The 16642-nt window shown below is 59.3% G+C and overlaps 1 protein-coding gene across 1 annotated transcript in view; it reads right to left on the reverse strand.

Annotated features, from left to right (window-relative positions):
- Positions 1–16625: 16625 nt before the first annotated feature.
- LOC140453915 (MAM domain-containing glycosylphosphatidylinositol anchor protein 1) overlaps positions 16626–16642 on the reverse strand; it is a gene marked incomplete at its 5' end in the record, with an annotated part of 218563 nt that continues 218546 nt past the window's right edge. The window contains one exon of the mRNA XM_072548772.1: positions 16626–16636. Within this exon, the coding sequence (XP_072404873.1) occupies positions 16626–16636 (11 nt within the window). The remainder of the gene's footprint in view (positions 16637–16642) is intronic.

Raw genomic sequence — 16642 nt, forward strand, 5'->3', positions numbered from 1 at the left:
TCTGTCCCGGGTCAGTGGTGTCTAATCCCACTCTGTCCCGGGTCAGTGCTGTCTAATCCCGCTCTGTCCCGGGTCAGTGCTGTCTAATCCCGCTCTGTCCCGGGTCAGTGCTGTCTAATCCCGCTCTGTCACGGGTCAGTGCTGTCTAATCCCTCTCTGTCCCGGGTCAGTGCTGTCTAATCCCTCTCTGTCCCGGGTCAGTGCTGTCTAATCCCTCTCTGTCCCGGGTCAGTGCTGTCTAATCCCTCTCTGTCCCGGGTCAGTCCTATCCAATCCCTCTCTGTCCCGGGACAGTGCTGTCTAATCCCTCTCTGTCCCGGGTCAGTGCTGTCTAATCCCTCTCTGTCCCGGGTCAGTCCTGTCCAATCCCTCTCTGTCCCGGGACAGTGCTGTCTAATCCCTCTCTGTCCCGGGTCAGTCCTGTCTAATCCCTCTCTGTCCCGGGACAGTGCTGTCTAATCCCTCTCTGTCCCGGGTCAGTGCTGTCTAATCCCGATCTGTCCCGGGTCAGTGCTGTCTAATCCCGATCTGTCCCGGGTCAGTGCTGTCCAATCCCTCTCTGTCCCGGGTCAGTCCTGTCCAATCCCTCTCTGTCCCGGGACAGTGCTGTCTAATCCCTCTCTGTCCCGGGTCAGTGCTGTCTAATCCCCCTCTGACCCGGGTCAGTGCTGTCTAATCCCTCTCTGTCCCGGGTCAGTGCTGTCTAATCCCCCTCTGTCCCAGGTCAGTGCTGTCTAATCCCTCTCTGTCCCGGGTCAGTGCTCTCTAATCCCGCTCTGTCCCGGGTCAGTGCTGTCTATTCCCTCTCTGTCCCGGGTCAGTGCTGTCTAATCCCGCTCTGTCCCGGGTCAGTGCTGTCTAATCCCTCTCTGTCCCGGGTCAGTGCTGTCTATTCCCTCTCTGTCCCGGGTCAGTGCTGTCTAATCCCGCTCTGTCCCGGGTCAGTGCTGTCTAATCCCGCTCTGTCCCGGGTCAGTGCTGTCTAATCCCTCTCTGTCCCGGGTCAGTGCTGTCTATTCCCTCTCTGTCCCGGGTCAGTGCTGTCTAATCCCGCTCTGTCCCGGGTCAGTGCTGTCTAATCCCGCTCTGTCCCGGGTCAGTGCTGTCTAATCCCGCTCTGTCCCGGGTCAGTGCTGTCTAATCCCCCTCTGACCCGGGTCAGTGCTGTCTAATCCCTCTCTGTCCCGGGTCAGTGCTGTCTAATCCCCCTCTGTCCCAGGTCAGTGCTGTCTAATCCCTCTCTGTCCCGGGTCAGTGCTGTCTATTCCCTCTCTGTCCCGGGTCAGTGCTGTCTAATCCCCCTCTGTCCCAGGTCAGTGCTGTCTAATCCCTCTCTGTCCCGGGTCAGTGCTGTCTAATCCCGCTCTGTCACGGGTCAGTGCTGTCTAATCCCTCTCTGTCCCGGGTCAGTGCTGTCTTATCCCTCTCTGTCCCGGGTCAGTGCTGTCCAATCCCTCTCTGTCCCGGGTCAGTGCTGTCTAATCCCGCTCTGTCCCGGGTCAGTGCTGTCTAATCCCGCTCTGTCCCGGGTCAGTGCAGTCTAATCCCGCTCTGTCCCGGGTCAGTGCTGTCTAATCCCGCTCTGTCCCGGGTCAGTGCTGTCTAATCCCGCTCTGTCCCGGGTCAGTGCTGTCTAATCCCCCTCTGTCCCGGGTCAGTGCTGTCTAATCCCTCTCTGTCCCGGGCCAGTGCTGTCTAATCCCGCTCTGTCCCGGGTCAGTGCTGTCTAATCCCGCTCTGTCCCGGGTCAGTGCTGTCTAATCCCGCTCTGTCCCGGGTCAGTGCTGTCTAATCCCTCTCTGTCCCGGGTCAGTGCTGTCTAATCCCTCTCTGTCACGGGTCAGCGCTGTCTAATCCCGCTCTGTCCCGGGTCAGCGCTGTCCAATCCCGCTCTGTCCCGGGTCAGCGCTGTCCAATCCCGATCTGTCCCGGGTCAGTGCTGTCTAATCCCGCTCTGTCCCGGGTCAGTGCTGTCTTATCCCTCTCTGTCCCGGGTCAGTGGTGTCTAATCCCACTCTGTCCAGGGTCAGTGCTGGCTAATCCCTCTCTGTCCCGGGTCAGTGCTGTCTAACCCCCCTCTGCCCCTGGTCAGTGCTGTCTAATCCCACTCTGTCCCGGGTCAGTGCTGTCTAATCCCGCTCTGTCCCGGGTCAGTGCTGTCTAATCCCGCTCTGTCCCGGGTCAGTGCTGTCTAATCCCTCTTTGTCCCGGGTCAGTGCTGTCTAATCCCGCTCTGTCCCGGGTCAGTGCTGTCGAATCCCGCTCTGTCCCGGATCAATGCTGTCTAATCCCTCTCTGTCCCGGGTCTGTGCTGTCTAATCCCTCTCTGTCCCGGGTCTGTGCTGTGTTATCCCGCTCTGTCCCGGATCAGTGCTGTCTAATCCCGCTCTGTCCCGGGTCAGTGCTGTCTAATCCCGCTCTGTCCCGGGTCAGTGCTGTCTAATCCCTCTCTGTCACGGGTCAGTGCTGTCTAATCCCGCTCTGTCCCGGGTCAGCGCTGTCTAATCCCGCTCTGTCCCGGGTCAGCGCTGTCTAATCCCTCTCTGTCCCGGGTCAGTGCTGTCTAATCCCTCTCTGTCCCGGGTCAGTGCTGTCTAATCCCGCTCTGTCCCGGGTCAGTGCTGTCTAATCCCGCTCTGTCCCGGGTCAGTGCTGTCTAATCCCGCTCTGTCCCGGGTCAGTGCTGTCCAATCCCGCTCTGTCCCGGGTCAGTGGTGTCTAATCCCTCTCTGTCCCGGGTCAGTGCTGTCTAATCCCGCTCTGTCCCGGGTCAGTGCTGTCTAATTCCCCTCTGTCCCGGGTCAGTTCTGTCTAATCCCTCTCTGTCCCGGGTCATTGCTGTCTAATCCCGCTCTGTCCCGGGTAAGTGCTGTCTACTCCCTCTCTGACCCGGGTCAGTGCTGTCTAATCCCCCTCTGTCCCTGGTCAGTGCTGTCTAATCCCGCTCTGTCCCGGGTCAGTGCTGTCTAATCCCGCTCTGTCCCGGGTCAGTGCTGTCTAATCCCGCTCTGTCCCGGGTCAGTGCTGTCTAATCCCTCTCTGTCCCGGGTCAGTGCTGTCTAATCCCGCTCTGTCCCGGGTCAGTGCTGTCGAATCCCTCTCTGTCCTGGGTCAGTGCTGTCTTATCCCTCTCTGTCCCGGGTCAGTGCTGTCTAATCCCACTCTGTCCCGGATCAATGCTGTCTAATCCCGCTCTGTCCCGGGTCAGTGCTGTCTAATCCCTCTCTGTCCCGGATCAGTGCTGTCTAATCCCCCTCTGTCCCGGGTCAGTGCTGTCTAATCCCGCTCTGTCCCGGGTCAGTGCTGTCTAATCCCTCTCTGTCCCGGGTCAGTGCTGTCTAATCCCTCTCTGTCACGGGTCAGTGCTGTCTAATCCCGCTCTGTCCCGGGTCAGTGTTGTCCAATCCCGATCTGTCCCGGGTCAGTGCTGTCTAATCCCGCTCTGTCCCGGGTCAGTGCTGTCTAATCCCGCTCTGTCCCGGGTCAGTGCTGTCTAATCCCGCTCTGTCCCGGTTCAGTGCTGTCTAATCCCTCTCTGTCCCGGGTCAGTGCTGGCTAATCCCGCTCTGTCCCGGGTCAGTGCTGGCTAATCCCGCTCTGTCCCAGGTCAGTGCTGTCTAATCCCGCTCTGTCCCGGGTCAGTGCTGTCTAATCCCGCTCTGTCCCGGGTCAGTGCTGTCTAATCCCACTCTGTCCCGGGTCAGTGCTGTCTAATCCCGCTCTGTCCCGGATCAGTGCTGTCTAATCCCGCTCTGTCCCGGGTCTGTGCTGTCTAATCCCGCTCTGTCCCGGGTCAGTGCTGTCTAATCCCTCTCTGTCCCGGGTCAGTGCTGTCTAATCCCTCTCTGTCACGGGTCAGTGCTGTCTAATCCCGCTCTGTCCCGGGTCAGTGCTGTCTAATCCCTCTCTGTCCCGGGTCAGTCCTATCCAATCCCTCTCTGTCCCGGGACAGTGCTGTCTAATCCCTCTCTGTCCCGGGTCAGTGCTGTCTAATCCCTCTCTGTCCCGGGTCAGTCCTGTCCAATCCCTCTCTGTCCCGGGACAGTGCTGTCTAATCCCTCTCTGTCACGGGTCAGTGCTGTCTAATCCCTCTCTGTCCCGGGTCAGTGCTGTCTAATCCCGATCTGTCCCGGGTCAGTGCTGTCTAATCCCTCTCTGTCCCGGGTCAGTCCTGTCCAATCCCTCTCTGTCCCGGGACAGTGCTGTCTAATCCCTCTCTGTCCCGGGTCAGTGCTGTCTAATCCCCCTCTGACCCGGGTCAGTGCTGTCTAATCCCTCTCTGTCCCGGGTCAGTGCTATCTAATCCCCCTCTGTCCCAGGTCAGTGCTGTCTAATCCCTCTCTGTCCCGGGTCAGTGCTGTCTAATCCCGCTCTGTCCCGGGTCAGTGCTGTCTATTCCCTCTCTGTCCCGGGTCAGTGCTGTCTAATCCCTCTCTGTCCCGGGTCAGTGCTGTCTAATCCCTCTCTGTCCCGGGTCAGTCCTGTCTAATCCCTCTCTGTCCCGGGTCAGTGCTGTCTAATCCCCCTCTGTCCCAGGTCAGTGCTGTCTAATCCCTCTCTGTCCCGGGTCAGTGCTGTCTAATCCCGCTCTGTCCCGGGTCAGTGCTGTCTATTCCCTCTCTGTCCCGGGTCAGTGCTGTCTAATCCCTCTCTGTCCCGGGTCAGTGCTGTCTAATCCCTCTCTGTCCCGGGTCAATCCTGTCTAATCCCGCTCTGTCCCGGGTCAGTGCTGTCTAATCCCGCTCTGTCCCAGGTCAGTGTTGTCCAATCCCGATCTGTCCCGGGTCAGTTCTGTCTAATCCCTCTCTGTCCCAGGTCAGTGCTGTCTAATCCCGCTCTGTCCCAGGTCAGTGCTGTCTAATCCCTCTCTGTCCCGGGTCAGTGCTGTCCAATCCCGATCTGTCCCGGGTCAGTGCTGTCTAATCCCGCTCTGTCCCGGGTCAGTGCTGTCTAATCCCGCTCTGTCCCGGGTCAGTGCTGTCTAATCCCGCTCTGTCCCGGGTCAGTGCTGTCTAATCCCGCTCTGTCCCGGGTCAGTGCTGTCTAATCCCGCTCTGTCCCGGGTCAGTGCTGTCTAATCCCGCTCTGTCCCGGGTCAGTGCTGTCTAATCCCTCTCTGTCCCGGGTCAGTGCTGTCTAATCCCACTCTGTCCCGGGTCAGTGCTGTCTAATCCCGCTCTGTCCCGGGTCAGTGCTGTCTAATCCCGCTCTGTCCCGGGTCAGTGCTGTCTTATCCCTCTCTGTCCCGGGTCAGTGCTGTCTAATCCCGCTCTGTCCCGGGTCAGTGCTGTCTAATCCCGCTCTGTCCCGGGTCAGTGCTGTCTAATCCCGCTCTGTCCCGGGTCAGTGCTGTCTAATCCCGATCTGTCCCGGGTCAGTGCTGTCTTATCCCTCTCTGTCCCGGGTCAGTGCTGTCTAATCCCGCTCTGTCACGGGTCAGTGCTGTCTAATCCCTCTCTGTCCCGGGTCAGTGCTGTCTCATCCCTCTCTGTCCCGGGTCAGTGCTGTCTTATCCCTCTCTGTCCCGGGTCAGTGCTGTCTAATCCCTCTCTGTCACGGGTCAGTGCTGTCTAATCCCTCTCTGTCCCGGGTCAGTGCTGTCTAATCCCGCTCTGTCCCGGGTCAGTGCTGTCTATTCCCTCTCTGTCCCGGGTCAGTGCTGTCTAATCCCGCTCTGTCCCGGGTCAGTGCTGTCTAATCCCGCTCTGTCCCGGGTCAGTGCTGTCTATTCCCTCTCTGTCCCGGGTCAGTGCTGTCTAATCCCGCTCTGTCCCGGGTCAGTGCTGTCTAATCCCGCTCTGTCCCGGGTCAGTGCTGTCTAATCCCGCTCTGTCCCGGGTCAGTGCTGTCTAATCCCGCTCTGTCCCGGGTCAGTGCTGTCTAATCCCTCTCTGTCCCGGGTCAGTGCTGTCTAATCCCGCTCTGTCCCGGGTCAGTGCTGTCTAATCCCGCTCTGTCCCGGGTCAGTGCTGTCTAATCCCGCTCTGTCACGGGTCAGTGCTGTCTAATCCCTCTCTGTCCCGGGTCAGTGCTGTCTAATCCCTCTCTGTCCCGGGTCAGTGCTGTCTTATCCCTCTCTGTCCCGGGTCAGTGCTGTCTAATCCCTCTCTGTCACGGGTCAGTGCTGTCTAATCCCTCTCTGTCCCGGGTCAGTGCTGTCTTATCCCGCTCTGTCCCGGGTCAGTGCTGTCTATTCCCTCTCTGTCCCGGGTCAGTGCTGTCTAATCCCTCTCTGTCCCGGGTCAGTGCTGCCTAATCCCTCTCTGTCCCGGGTCAGTCCTGTCTAATCCCGCTCTGTCCCAGGTCAGTGCTGTCTAATCCCGCTCTGTCCCGGGTCAGTGTTGTCCAATCCCGATCTGTCCCGGGTCAGTTCTGTCTAATCCCTCTCTGTCCCGGGTCAGTGCTGTCTAATCCCGCTCTGTCCCAGGTCAGTGCTGTCTATTCCCTCTCTGTCACGGGTCAGTGCTGTCTAATCCCTCTCTGTCCCGGGTCAGTGCTGTCTAATCCCTCTCTGTCCCGGGTCAGTCCTGTCTAATCCCCCTCTGTCCCGGGTCAGTGCTGTCTAATCCCTCTCTGTCCCGGGTCAGTGCTGTCTAATCCCGCTCTGTCCCGGGTCAGTGCTGTCTAATCCCTCTCTGTCCCGGGTCAGTGCTGTCCAATCCCGATCTGTCCCAGGTCAGTGCTGTCCAATCCCTCTCTGTCCCGGGTCAGTGCTGTCTAATCCCGCTCTGTCCCGGGTCAGTGCTGTCCAATCCCGCTCTGTCCCAGGTCAGTGTTGTCCAATCCCGATCTGTCCCGGGTCAGTGGTGTCTAATCCCGCTCTGTCCCGGGTCAGTGCTGTCTAATCCCGCTCTGTCCCGGGTCAGTGCTGTCTAATCCCGCTCTGTCCCGGGTCAGTGCTGTCGAATCCCGCTCTGTCACGGGTCAGTGCTGTCCAATCCCTCTCTGTCCCGGGTCAGTGCTGTCTAATCCCGCTCTGTCCCGGGTCAGTGCTGTCTAATCCCGCTCTGTCCCGGGTCAGTGTTGTCCAATCCCGATCTGTCCCGGGTCAGTGGTGTCTAATCCCGCTCTGTCCCGGGTCAGTGCTGTCTAATCCCGCTCTGTCCCGGGTCAGTGCTGTCTAATCCCGCTCTGTCCCGGGTCAGTGCTGTCTAATCCCGCTCTGTCCCGGGTCAGTGCTGTCTAATCCCGCTCTGTCACGGGTCAGTGCTGTCTAATCCCTCTCTGTCCCGGGTCAGTGCTGTCTAATCCCTCTCTGTCCCGGGTCAGTGCTGTCTAATCCCTCTCTGTCCCGGGTCAGTGCTGTCTAATCCCTCTCTGTCCCGGGTCAGTGCTGTCTAATCCCTCTCTGTCCCAGGTCAGTCCTATCCAATCCCTCTCTGTCCCGGGACAGTGCTGTCTAATCCCTCTCTGTCCCGGGTCAGTGCTGTCTAATCCCTCTCTGTCCCGGGTCAGTCCTGTCCAATCCCTCTCTGTCCCGGGACAGTGCTGTCTAACCCCTCTCTGTCCCGGGTCAGTGCTGTCTAATCCCGCTCTGTCCCGGGTCAGTGCTGTCTAATCCCGCTCTGTCCCGGGTCAGTGCTGTCTAATCCCTCTCTGTCCCGGGTCAGTGCTGTCTAATCCCGCTCTGTCCCGGGTCAGTGCTGTCTAATCCCGCTCTGTCCCGGGTCAGTGCTGTCTAATCCCGCTCTGTCCCGGGTCAGTGCTGTCTAATCCCGCTCTGTCCCGGGTCAGTGCTGTCTAATCCCGCTCTGTCCCGGGTCAGTGCTGTCCAATCCCTCTCTGTCACGGGTCAGTGCTGTCTAATCCCTCTCTGTCCCGGGTCAGTGCTGTCTTATCCCTCTCTGTCCCGGGTCAGTGCTGTCTAATCCCTCTCTGTCACGGGTCAGTGCTGTCTAATCCCTCTATGTCCCGGGTCAGTGCTGTCTTATCCCGCTCTGTCCCGGGTCAGTGCTGTCTATTCCCTCTCTGTCCCGGGTCAGTGCTGTCTAATCCCTCTCTGTCCCGGTCAGTGCTGCCTAATCCCTCTCTGTCCCGGGTCAGTCCTGTCTAATCCCGCTCTGTCCCGGGTCAGTGCTGTCTAATCCCGCTCTGTCCCGGGTCAGTGTTGTCCAATCCCGATCTGTCCCGGGTCAGTTCTGTCTAATGCCTCTCTGTCCCGGGTCAGTGCTGTCTAATCCCGCTCTGTCCCAGGTCAGTGCTGTCTATTCCCTCTCTGTCCCGGGTCAGTGCTGTCTAATCCCTCTCTGTCCCGGGTCAGTGCTGTCTAATCCCTCTCTGTCCCGGGTCAGTCCTGTCTAATCCCCCTCTGTGCCGGGTCAGTGCTGTCTAATCCCTCTCTGTCCCGGGTCAGTGCTGTCTAATCCCGCTCTGTCCCGGGTCAGTGCTGTCTAATCCCTCTCTGTCCCGGGTCAGTGCTGTCCAATCCCGATCTGTCCCGGGTCAGTGCTGTCCAATCCCTCTCTGTCCCGGGTCAGTGCTGTCTAATCCCGCTCTGTCCCGGGTCAGTGCTGTCCAATCCCGCTCTGTCCCGGGTCAGTGTTGTCCAATCCCGATCTGTCCCGGGTCAGTGCTGTCTAATCCCGCTCTGTCCCGGGTCAGTGCTGTCTAATCCCGCTCTGTCCCGGGTCAGTGCTGTCTAATCCCGCTCTGTCCCGGGACAGTGCTGTCTAATCCCGCTCTGTCACGGGTCAGTGCTGTCCAATCCCTCTCTGTCCCGGGTCAGTGCTGTCTAATCCCGCTCTGTCCCGGGTCAGTGCTGTCTAATCCCGCTCTGTCCCGGGTCAGTGTTGTCCAATCCCGATCTGTCCCGGGTCAGTGGTGTCTAATCCCACTCTGTCCCGGGTCAGTGCTGTCTAATCCCGCTCTGTCCCGGGTCAGTGCTGTCTAATCCCGCTCTGTCCCGGGTCAGTGCTGTCTAATCCCGCTCTGTCCCGGGTCAGTGCTGTCTAATCCCGCTCTGTCACGGGTCAGTGCTGTCTAATCCCTCTCTGTCCCGGGTCAGTGCTGTCTAATCCCTCTCTGTCCCGGGTCAGTGCTGTCTAATCCCTCTCTGTCCCGGGTCAGTGCTGTCTAATCCCTCTCTGTCCCGGGTCAGTCCTATCCAATCCCTCTCTGTCCCGGGACAGTGCTGTCTAATCCCTCTCTGTCCCGGGTCAGTGCTGTCTAATCCCTCTCTGTCCCGGGTCAGTCCTGTCCAATCCCTCTCTGTCCCGGGACAGTGCTGTCTAATCCCTCTCTGTCCCGGGTCAGTCCTGTCTAATCCCTCTCTGTCCCGGGACAGTGCTGTCTAATCCCTCTCTGTCCCGGGTCAGTGCTGTCTAATCCCGATCTGTCCCGGGTCAGTGCTGTCTAATCCCGATCTGTCCCGGGTCAGTGCTGTCCAATCCCTCTCTGTCCCGGGTCAGTCCTGTCCAATCCCTCTCTGTCCTGGGACAGTGCTGTCTAATCCCTCTCTGTCCCGGGTCAGTGCTGTCTAATCCCCCTCTGACCCGGGTCAGTGCTGTCTAATCCCTCTCTGTCCCGGGTCAGTGCTGTCTAATCCCCCTCTGTCCCAGGTCAGTGCTGTCTAATCCCTCTCTGTCCCGGGTCAGTGCTGTCTAATCCCGCTCTGTCCCGGGTCAGTGCTGTCTATTCCCTCTCTGTCCCGGGTCAGTGCTGTCTAATCCCGCTCTGTCCCGGGTCAGTGCTGTCTATCCCGCTCTGTCCCGGGTCAGTGCTGTCTATTCCCTCTCTGTCCCGGGTCAGTGCTGTCTAATCCCGCTCTGTCCCGGGTCAGTGCTGTCTAATCCCGCTCTGTCCCGGTCAGTGCTGTCTAATCCCGCTCTGTCCCGGTCAGTGCTGTCTAATCCGTCTCTGTCCCGGGTCAGTGCTGTCTAATCCCCCTCTGACCCGGGTCAGTGCTGTCTAATCCCCCTCTGTCCCAGGTCAGTGCTGTCTAATCCCTCTCTGTCCCGGGTCAGTGCTGTCTATTCCCTCTCTGTCCCGGGTCAGTGCTGTCTAATCCCCATCTGTCCCAGGTCAGTGCTGTCTAATCCCTCTCTGTCCCGGGTCAGTGCTGTCTAATCCCGCTCTGTCACGGGTCAGTGCTGTCTAATCCCTCTCTGTCCCGGGTCAGTGCTGTCTTATCCCTCTCTGTCCCGGGTCAGTGCTGTCCAATCCCTCTCTGTCCCGGGTCAGTGCTGTCTAATCCCGCTCTGTCCGGGTCAGTGCTGTCTAATCCCGCTCTGTCCCGGGTCAGTGCAGTCTAATCCCGCTCTGTCCCGGGTCAGTGCAGTCTAATCCCGCTCTGTCCCGGGTCAGTGCTGTCTAATCCCCCTCTGTCCCGGGTCAGTGCTGTCTAATCCCTCTCTGTCCCGGGCAGTGCTGTCTAATCCCTCTCTGTCCCGGGTCAGTGCTGTCTAATCCCGCTCTGTCCCGGGTCAGTGCTGTCTAATCCCGCTCTGTCCCGGGTCAGTGCTGTCTAATCCCTCTCTGTCACGGGTCAGCGCTGTCTAATCCCGCTCTGTCCCGGGTCAGCGCTGTCCAATCCCGCTCTGTCCCGGGTCAGCGCTGTCCAATCCCGATCTGTCCCGGGTCAGTGCTGTCTAATCCCGCTCTGTCCCGGGTCAGTGCTGTCTTATCCCTCTCTGTCCCGGGTCAGTGGTGTCTAATCCCACTCTGTCCAGGTCATGCTGGCTAATCCCTCTCTGTCCCGGGTCAGTGCTGTCTAACCCCCCTCTGCCCCTGGTCAGTGCTGTCTAATCCCACTCTGTCCCGGGTCAGTGCTGTCTAATCCGGCTCTGTCCCGGGTCAGTGCTGTCTAATCCCGCTCTGTCCCGGGTCAGTGCTGTCTAATCCCTCTTTGTCCCGGGTCAGTGCTGTCTAATCCCGCTCTGTCCCGGGTCAGTGCTGTCGAATCCCGCTCTGTCCCGGATCAATGCTGTCTAATCCCTCTCTGTCCCGGGTCTGTGCTGTCTAATCCCTCTCTGTCCCGGGTCTGTGCTGTGTTATCCCGCTCTGTCCCGGATCAGTGCTGTCTAATCCCGCTCTGTCCCGGGTCAGTGCTGTCTAATCCCGCTCTGTCCCGGGTACATAGCTGTCTAATCCCTCTCTGTCACGGGTCAGTGCTGTCTAATCCCGCTCTGTCCCGGGTCAGCGCTGTCTAATCCCGCTCTGTCCCGGGTCAGCGCTGTCTAATCCCTCTCTGTCCCGGGTCAGTGCTGTCTAATCCCTCTCTGTCCCGGGTCAGTGCTGTCTAATCCCGCTCTGTCCCGGGTCAGTGCTGTCTAATCCCGCTCTTGTCCCGGGTCAGTGCTGTCTAATCCCGCTCTGTCCCGGGTCAGTGCTGTCCATCCCGCTCTGTCCCGGGTCAGTGGTGTCTAATCCCTCTCTGTCCCGGGTCAGTGCTGTCTAATCCCGCTCTGTCCCGGGTCAGTGCTGTCTAATTCCCCTCTGTCCCGGGTCAGTTCTGTCTAATCCCTCTCTGTCCCGGGTCAGTGCTGTCTAATCCCGCTCTGTCCCGGGTAAGTGCTGTCTACTCCCTCTCTGACCCGGGTCAGTGCTGTCTAATCCCCCTCTGTCCCTGGTCAGTGCTGTCTAATCCCGCTCTGTCCCGGGTCAGTGCTGTCTAATCCCGCTCTGTCCCGGGTCAGTGCTGTCTAATCCCGCTCTGTCCCGGGTCAGTGCTGTCTAATCCCTCTCTGTCCCGGTCAGTGCTGTCTAATCCCGCTCTGTCCCGTGTCAGTGCTGTCGAATCCCTCTCTGTCCTGGGTCAGTGCTGTCTTATCCCTCTCTGTCCCGGGTCAGTGCTGTCTAATCCCACTCTGTCCCGGATCAATGCTGTCTAATCCCGCTCTGTCCCGGGTCAGTGCTGTCTAATCCCTCTCTGTCCCGGATCAGTGCTGTCTAATCCCCCTCTGTCCCGGGTCAGTGCTGTCTAATCCCGCTCTGTCCCGGGTCAGTGCTGTCTAATCCCTCTCTGTCCCGGGTCAGTGCTGTCTAATCCCTCTCTGTCACGGGTCAGTGCTGTCTAATCCGCTCTGTCCCGGGTCAGTGTTGTCCAATCCCGATCTGTCCCGGGTCAGTGCTGTCTAATCCCGCTCTGTCCCGGGTCCAGTGCTGTCTAATCCCGCTCTGTCCCGGGGTCAGTGCTGTCTAATCCCGCTCTGTCCGGTTCAGTGCTGTCTAATCCCTCTCTGTCCCGGGTCAGTGCTGGCTAATCCCGCTCTGTCCCGGGTCAGTGCTGGCTAATCCCGCTCTGTCCCAGGTCAGTGCTGTCTAATCCCGCTCTGTCCGGGTCAGTGCTGTCTAATCCCGCTCTGTCCCGGGTCAGTGCTGTCTAATCCCACTCTGTCCGGGTCAGTGCTGTCTAATCCCGCTCTGTCCCGGATCAGTGCTGTCTAATCCCGCTCTGTCCCGGGTCTGTGCTGTCTAATCCCGCTCTGTCCCGGGTCAGTGCTGTCTAATCCCTCTCTGTCCCGGGTCAGTGCTGTCTAATCCCTCTCTGTCACGGGTCAGTGCTGTCTAATCCCGCTCTGTCCCGGGTCAGTGCTGTCTAATCCCTCTCTGTCCCGGGTCAGTGCTGTCTAATCCCTCTCTGTCCCGGGTCAGTGCTGTCTAATCCCTCTCTGTCCCGGGTCAGTCCTGTCCAATCCCTCTCTGTCCCGGGACAGTGCTGTCTAATCCCTCTCTGTCCCGGGTCAGTGCTGTCTAATCCCTCTCTGTCCCGGGTCAGTCCTGTCCAATCCCTCTCTGTCCCGGGACAGTGCTGTCTAATCCCTCTCTGTCACGGGTCAGTGCTGTCTAATCCCTCTCTGTCCCGGGTCAGTGCTGTCTAATCCCGATCAGTCCCGGGTCAGTGCTGTCTAATCCCTCTCTGTCCCGGGTCAGTCCTGTCCCAATCCCTCTCTGTCCGGGACAGTGCTGTCTAATCCCTCTCTGTCCCGGGTCAGTGCTGTCTAATCCCCCTCTGACCCGGGTCAGTGCTGTCTAATCCCTCTCTGTCCCGGGTCAGTGCTATCTAATCCCCCTCTGTCCCAGGTCAGTGCTGTCTAATCCCTCTCTGTCCCGGGTCAGTGCTGTCTAATCCCGCTCTGTCCCGGGTCAGTGCTGTCTATTCCCTCTCTGTCCCGGGTCAGTGCTGTCTAATCCCTCTCTGTCCCGGGTCAGTGCTGTCTAATCCCTCTCTGTCCCGGGTCAGTCCTGTCTAATCCCTCTCTGTCCCGGGTCAGTGCTGTCTAATCCCCCTCTGTCCCAGGTCAGTGCTGTCTAATCCCTCTCTGTCCCGGGTCAGTGCTGTCTAATCCCGCTCTGTCCCGGGTCAGTGCTGTCTATTCCCTCTCTGTCCCGGGTCAGTGCTGTCTAATCCCTCTCTGTCCCGGGTCAGTGCTGTCTAATCCCTCTCTGTCCCGGGTCAGTCCTGTCTAATCCCGCTCTGTCCCGGGTCAGTGCTGTCTAATCCCGCTCTGTCCCAGGTCAGTGTTGTCCAATCCCGATCTGTCCCGGGTCAGTTCTGTCTAATCCCTCTCTGTCCCAGGTCAGTGCTGTCTAATCCCGCTCTGTCCCAGGTCAGTGCTGTCTAATCCCGCTCTGTCCCGGGTCAGTGCTGTCCAATCCCGATCTGTCCCGGGTCAGTGCTGTCTAATCCCTCTCTGTCCCGGGTCAGTGCTGTCTAATCCCGCTCTGTCCCGGGTCAGTGCTGTCTAATCCCGCTCTGTCCCGGGTCAGTGCTGTCTAATCCCGCTCTGTCCCGGGTCAGTGCTGTCTAATCCCGCTCTGTCCCGGGTCAGTGCTGTCTAATCCCTCTCTGTCCCGGGTCAGTGCTGTCTAATCCCGCTCTGTCCCGGGTCAGTGCTGTCTAATCCCGCTCTGTCCCGGGTCAGTGCTGTCTAATCCCGCTCTGTCCCGGGTCAGTGCTGTCTTATCCCTCTCTGTCCCGGGTCAGTGCTCTCTAATCCCGCTCTGTCCCGGGTCAGTGCTGTCTAATCCCGCTCTGTCCCGGGTCAGTGCTGTCTAATCCCGCTCTGTCCCGGGTCAGTGCTGTCTAATCCCGATCTGTCCCGGGTCAGTGCTGTCTTATCCCTCTCTGTCCCGGGTCAGTGCTGTCTAATCCCGCTCTGTCACGGGTCAGTGCTGACTAATCCCTCTCTGTCCCGGGTCAGTGCTGTCTCATCCCTCTCTGTCCCGGGTCAGTGCTGTCTTATCCCTCTCTGTCCCGGGTCAGTGCTGTCTAATCCCTCTCTGTCACGGGTCAGTGCTGTCTAATCCCTCTCTGTCCCGGGTCAGTGCTGTCTTATCCCTCTCTGTCCCGGGTCAGTGCTGTCTAATACCTCTCTGTCACGGGTCAGTGCTGTCTAATCCCTCTCTGTCCCGGGTCAGTGCTGTCTAATCCCTCTCTGTCCCGGGTCAGTCCTATCCAATCCCTCTCTGTCCCGGGACAGTGCTGTCTAATCCCTCTCTGTCCCGGGTCAGTGCTGTCTAATCCCGCTCTGTCCCGGGTCAGCGCTGTCTAATCCCGCTCTGTCCCGGGTCATCGCTGTCTAATCCCTCTCTGTCCCGGGTCAGTGCTGTCTAATCCCTCTCTGGTCCCGGGTCAGTGCTGTCTAATCCCGCTCTGTCCCGGGTCAGTGCTGTCTAATCCCGCTCTGTCCCGGGTCAGTGCTGTCTAATCCCGCTCTGTCCCGGGTCAGTGCTGTCCATCCCGCTCTGTCCGGGTCAGTGGTGTCTAATCCCTCTCTGTCCCGGGTCAGTGCTGTCTAATCCCGCTCTGTCCCGGGTCAGTGCTGTCTAATTCCCCTCTGTCCCGGGTCAGTTCTGTCTAATCCCTCTCTGTCTCGGGTCAAGTGCTGTCTAATCCCGCTCTGTCCCGGGTAAGTGCTGTCTACTCCCTCTCTGACCCGGGTCAGTGCTGTCTAATCCCCCTCTGTCCCTGGTCAGTGCTGTCTAATCCCGCTCTGTCCCGGGTCAGTGCTGTCTAATCCCGCTCTGTCCCGGGTCAGTGCTGTCTAATCCCTCTCTGTCCCGGGTCAGTGCTGTCTAATCCCGCTCTGTCCCGGGTCAGTGCTGTCGAATCCCTCTCTGTCCTGGGTCAGTGCTGTCTTATCCCTCTCTGTCCCGGTCAGTGCTGTCTAATCCCACTCTGTCCCGGATCAATGCTGTCTAATCCCGCTCTGTCCCGGGTCAGTGCTGTCTAATCCCTCTCTGTCCCGGATCAGTGCTGTCTAATCCCCCTCTGTCCCGGGTCAGTGCTGTCTAATCCCGCTCTGTCCCGGGTCAGTGCTGTCTAATCCCTCTCTGTCCCGGGTCAGTGCTGTCTAATCCCTCTCTGTCACGGGTCAGTGCTGTCTAATCCCTCTCTGTCCCGGGTCAGTGCTGTCTTATCCCTCTCTGTCACGGGTCAGTGCTGTCTAATCCCTCTCTGTCCCGGGTCAGTGCTGTCTAATCCCTCTCTGTCCCGGGTCAGTCCTATCCAATCCCTCTCTGTCCCGGGACAGTGCTGTCTAATCCCTCTCTGTCCCGGGTCAGTGCTGTCTAATCCCTCTCTGTCCCGGGTCAGTCCTGTCCAATCCCTCTCTGTCCCGGGACAGTGCTGTCTAATCCTCTCTGTCACGGGTCAGTGCTGTCTAATCCCTCTCTGTCCCGGGTCAGTGCTGTCTAATCCCGATCTGTCCCGGGTCAGTGCTGTCTAATCCCTCTCTGTCCCGGGTCAGTCCTGTCCAATCCCTCTCTGTCCCGGGACAGTGCTGTCTAATCCCTCTCTGTCCCGGGTCAGTGCTGTCTAATCCCCCTCTGTCCCGGGTCAGTGCTGTCTAATCCCTCTCTGTCCCGGGTCAGTGCTGTCTAATCCCGCTCTGTCCCGGGTCAGTGTTGTCCAATCCCTCTCTGTCCCGGGACAGTGCTGTCTAATCCCTCTCTGTCCGGGTCAGTCCTGTCCAATCCCTCTCTGACCCGGGTCAGTGCTGTCTAATCCCTCTCTGTCCCGGGTCAGTGCTGTCTAATCCCTCTCTGTCACGGGTCAGTGCTGTCTAATCCCGCTCTGTCCCGGGTCAGTGCTGTCTAATCCCGCTCTGTCCCGGGTCAGCGCTGTCTAATCCCTCTCTGTCCCGGGTCAGTGCTGTCTAATCCCTCTCTGTCCCGGGTCAGTGCTGTCTAATCCCGCTCTGTCCCGGGTCAGTGCTGTCTAATCCCGCTCTGTCCCGGGTCTGTGCTGTCTAATCCCGCTCTGTCCCGGGTCAGTGCTGTCCAATCCCGCTCTGTCCCGGGTCAGTGGTGTCTAATCCCTCTCTGTCCCGGGTCAGTGCTGTCTAATCCCGCTCTGTCCCGGTCAGTGCTGTCTAATTCCCCTCTGTCCCGGGTCAGTTCTGTCTAATCCCTCTCTGTCCCGGGTCAGTGCTGTCTAATCCCGCTCTGTCCCGGGTAAGTGCTGTCTACTCCCTCTCTGACCCGGGTCAGTGCTGTCTAATCCCCCTCTGTCCCTGGTCAGTGCTGTCTAATCCCCGCTCTGTCCCGGGTCAGTGCTGTCTAATCCCGCTCTGTCCCGGGTCAGTGCTGTCTAATCCCGCTCTGTCCCGGGTCAGTGCTGTCCAATCCCGCTCTGTCCCCGGGTCAGTGCTGTCTAATCCCGCTCTGTCCCGGGTCAGTGCTGTCTAATCCCTCTCTGTCC

This window comes from Chiloscyllium punctatum, chromosome 3, assembly GCF_047496795.1.
Source record: "Chiloscyllium punctatum isolate Juve2018m chromosome 3, sChiPun1.3, whole genome shotgun sequence".
In the NCBI taxonomy this organism is placed as follows: Eukaryota; Metazoa; Chordata; class Chondrichthyes; order Orectolobiformes; family Hemiscylliidae; genus Chiloscyllium; species Chiloscyllium punctatum.